Genomic DNA, 4,354 nt, shown 5'->3' with positions numbered 1-4,354 from the left:
TTCCTGCCACATATTGAGCACTTTTCAGTCTCATGGCCCATTTGTATTCTGCTGACAACACATTTGCTTTTTTATCCACTTACCCGGCCATGCAAGAATTTCCTCTGTTAAGGGCAATTCCTGTAACTGTGTCACTGATTTCAGCTTGTGTTTGTCATTGATTTTATATTATTTTGCTGGTGATTATGGGGTATGGCACTTCTTACAACAATGGAAAACTGCCAATAATACTTCCTTTACTTTTAGGATAAAGATGGAAAACCAATACTGCCAAAGCCTGAAGAAAAACCTAAGGTTAGAAAACTGACAATATTGTAGGAGTGTGAATAGATACCCTGTTTTCTCCCCCTCTGTCATCACTTCTCTCTGTGCCATTATGTAAGTCTCTTGGTCTCCTTGTGTGTTTACTTCCTTGCACAAAACCTGCTGATCTGAAGTGTCACGTGAATGTTGGTTTTATTGAAATTCACTGGCTGTGAATGTAGAGCTCATAGTAAGAAAAAGGTTTAGAGATTATGAAGGTGGGAGAGAGTTACAGAAATAACTGCTGACACAAAGAAAAGCTGTGTGGGGAGTTAGCGTAAGGTATTCCTAAGGAGTCTGTTGGAGTTGTTGAATGACAGAGAGGGGCGAGGCAGGAAAATGTTTTGTTTTCTTGACAGTTTCCTGTCATTAGTCATAAAATTTAAGGGAACAGAATTGGAAAGAAGGAAAAAGCTGCTGTGGACATTTTCCTAATCACAAAGAACCACTTGAACTTTGCAAAAACTATCCATCGTGGCCTAGAAAGTGCAAAACAGAATGAAAAGGTTGAAAGAGAAAATTACAAATGTTAATGTAAAACACACAGGAAGAAAGGAAAAATCAGGAAAAGCAAAGGAACTGTGCACTGAAGAAACTGAGGGCTTACTTTGGGAGTACTGTGAGTTGAGGAGTGCTGCCAAAATTGGAAAAGTACAGGAAACCTCCATTCTTCTGAAACAAGTGTGAAAGTCAGGACCAATCTGAGCAAGAATGACTTTTTAGCAGAAGTGTGAAGTCATTTGTATTATTCAAGCTTGAAATATGGAGGAACACAAAGACTTCACGTCTCTAAAAATTTGTGCGTCAGGTCTTAGACATGCAATCGTCTTGAGTGGGTGGTGCATGAGAGCAGCACAGAAGGAAGGCCTGCCAAGATGTCACAAGGAGAAAGAGAGCAGCTATACCCTGAGTGAGCCAGGCGCTGATGTTAGGAGACAAGTCTTCCTGCTTCACAGGGAGCACAAATGAGGTGGCGCACATAAAAAAGAAAAGCTCCAGAAGAGGAACGTGGCATGAGTTAAGGGAGGTTGTTTCATAGTTTGACTGAAGTCCAGTACAAAACCAAAGCAGAAGATGAGCTCAGAATCACGAGGTCTTATGCCAAAAGTGGTTAGTAGAAGAATAAGTATTCCTATGCTCTTCCTCTCCATGAATCAGAGACACAAATATTTTTGAAGGGTTGCTCCGTAAGTGAATCACACAGGTATCAAAGTCATATGTTACAGTATTTTTCTCAGCACTACTTCACTCTTTATAATTTGAAGAAGGTGATTTTTAGCAATATGTATTCACCAGTATTCGTGTGGTATTATCTGTAATTTAGATCTGTGAAATCAAAACCAGCAAAACAAAAAAGTTACGTCAATAGCTCAAAAACCTTCAGTTACTTACAGTTCTTCCTCAATTCCTGTTGAATGCAAAGTTGTTCTTCCTTAGTGAATTCAGCTAGGGCTTCTATTACTTTGGGCCTCCGTTCTGCATGCCCTTAGGCACATGCAGTGGCATTACTTTTGTGAAAAAAGTTGTTATTGCCTAAATGCTTTTTTGATTTAGTGGCTGAAAGAAGAATTCAGTCGTTATGAAAAGCGGGGCCTTATGTGATGAAACATTTTATAGAGACTTAGGGGTACTGATATACAAAGGAAGAAAAGTGGGAGGGCAAATAGGAGACTCTTCTTCAGAAATGTTGTTTTACATATTATGAATTTGACCAAATGAGCCCTAACCAATTAAGTTCCATGTAGCAAGTGAATGGCTATTGGTCCTAGCAAAGATTTCAACATTTAGGTGTAAACAGTAGTTTGAAGGATCCCAGGAGCATTAGTAATAGATGACAGAATTATGTAGATCACATACTACTAGATCACATAGTATCAACAGACTGTAACAGATCACACAGTAGGGAACTAAAACTCCAGTTTATTCACTTTTCCCTAAAATATGAGCAGTGAAAACCACTGGGTGTCAGGAGTCAGTACACAAGCTAAGAGAACACCCAGGTGACACTGCCTCTGAGGTTGCTCTCCTCTTGTCGGAAAAAAAGAAAAAAAATTAAACCAGGAGAATCATAATGTGATGGTGCTGCTTTCTCCTACCTATATGTAATTTATACTTGAAGTATTGGGACAACGTGATGCTGTTATATTAAATACTATCTAGTAAATATTAGCATTCTTTTTTTCTAATTAAAAGGTTGCATTTTCCTTTTTGGTAGCCCTGTATGCAGTATTGAATGTTGTATTCTCTACATTACATTGACTTTTGGTAACAAAACAGCTGACTCATGCAGAAAAGTTATTTTCTTAATTTTATGTACTGCAAAATTCATGCTGTTCTGTTGCACGTGAACGTGAAAGGTTATTTCAGTGTAGGCTACAAAAGTTTTTCTGCTTTCTGTGTCGTTGAAATATAATTCTTGAAAAAATAAATACAAACCAGGCGGTGAGTCACCTGTAGCACTTATGTCTTTTTTGCAGCCTTTGAGTGAATCTGATCTCGTTGATGAATTTTCAAAAGACTTTGCCTGCCCTGCACAGCCTGCAGCACAATCCAAACCATTGAAGCCCAGTAACACATCCAAAGTATGTCTTTCCAGTTCACTGAAGATACCGACACTGATACGTTTGCTAAGACAGGATAATGCTACTATTCTTTCAAGAAAAATGTTTTCTTATGTTTCTGTCGGCCGTCCCATCCTGTGTCCGTTCCCCCTCCCGCCCCCATTGCCTTCCGTGGAACATGCAGTACTGGCACCAAGTCCTTAATTGCGGGGCTTCTGCCTTTACATTTAGACTTTCTTTCTTGCTTTGTACTGTATTTAAAAAAAAAAAAAAAAAGCCCACTTAACAGGTACATTTGGGTTTCTGAGCATATTCAGTAAAATGCAGTGTAATTGTTCTGTTTCAGAAGCCTTCAGCTCCTGTGTCTGCAAAACCTGCTGAGGATGAAGCAGTCCCACGCACAACAGCTTGCACTGTGCACTCTTCAGCTCCATCAGCTCTGTCTTCAGTGAGTATTCTTAGCTGGAGCTAAAGGAAAACTCAGTGCTTCATTTATGCAATGCTATAGCATATTGTCAAGACACATGGTTCGGTATTGCATATTCTTCCTCCATAGAGGTAAGCCACAAAAGCCGAGTGTTTAAAAAAAAAAAAATCAATTAGAGTAGAAACTGAACGGGGGAGGGTCAGTGACCTTAATAGAGGAAGTCAAACTGACAGTTCTTGCAGTCTGCTCTAGCTCTTAATGCTCTAAAAGGGATGCTGTTTGTGAACTTAACAGATACTGCAGGAAAAGACAAATTGTACAAAAAGTCATAATTATCCTACTGAATACTTCGGCAGATTGCATTAATGGCTGACATTCTTGCATCTCGTCTCAGAATATATACACTTCTATTAAAAAACAAAACAAACAACCCCCCTGTGGAACATGTTATCTGTGATTAAGTCTTCGGAAAGGAGAAGCCTGTTTACAGAGCGGCCTCTGTCAAAGTTTCCTTATGCCCTGAACTTAGCAGATCCTAAAACAATTAGGGAGAGAAGCATTGCCACTTTCTTAGTTTACTTCTCAAACTTAACCCTAAGTAATGTGTGGCTGCTGGTGGTAGTATATGAACAGGTTTCTTCAGCTGCAGCTGAACTCCAAAGTAATAGCTGGTTTTTACTGTATCAATACTCTTACAGGCTGGTCAAGTGGCAGATGAAGCCCTGGAAGCCTTGTCCAGCAGCCTAGGAAAGAAGGAGCCTGATCCAGATGAAAAGAAACCTGCTGTGGACAAAGTTAAGGTAGAGAAACAACCAGACCTCAAAAAATAGACTGTTGATGTGATTATCTTCAGCGTTACTGTATTTCCTCGGGCTAGAAACAATTTAGGGATAATATTTTCACTTTTTTAAAAAACAAAATTCACTAGTGAAACCAGTCGTGTTCTGCATGAAGTACTAGTAGGATTTCAACACAGTGAGTGCATTTTGTTAACCATTTTGCCTATTACAGTACAGTAGTTCCCTCAGCTTCTGAAAACTGCATTTGCTTAGTGTCACTGCTG

General features: G+C 39.4%; 1 protein-coding gene across 1 annotated transcript in view; it reads left to right on the top strand.

The window, feature by feature from the left end:
- CAST (calpastatin) overlaps positions 1-4,354 on the top strand; it is a 27,979-nt gene that overhangs the window by 12,700 nt on the left and 10,925 nt on the right. The window contains exons 13-16 of the mRNA XM_009884325.1: positions 247-294; positions 2,781-2,885; positions 3,211-3,312; positions 3,990-4,091. Of these exons, the coding sequence (XP_009882627.1) occupies positions 247-294; positions 2,781-2,885; positions 3,211-3,312; positions 3,990-4,091 (357 nt within the window). The remainder of the gene's footprint in view (positions 1-246; positions 295-2,780; positions 2,886-3,210; positions 3,313-3,989; positions 4,092-4,354) is intronic.

This window comes from Charadrius vociferus, unplaced genomic scaffold (assembly GCF_000708025.1).
Source record: "Charadrius vociferus isolate BGI_N301 unplaced genomic scaffold, ASM70802v2 scaffold744, whole genome shotgun sequence".
Lineage (NCBI taxonomy): Eukaryota > Metazoa > Chordata > Aves > Charadriiformes > Charadriidae > Charadrius > Charadrius vociferus.
This window is presented reverse-complemented; position numbering and strand designations above follow the sequence as displayed.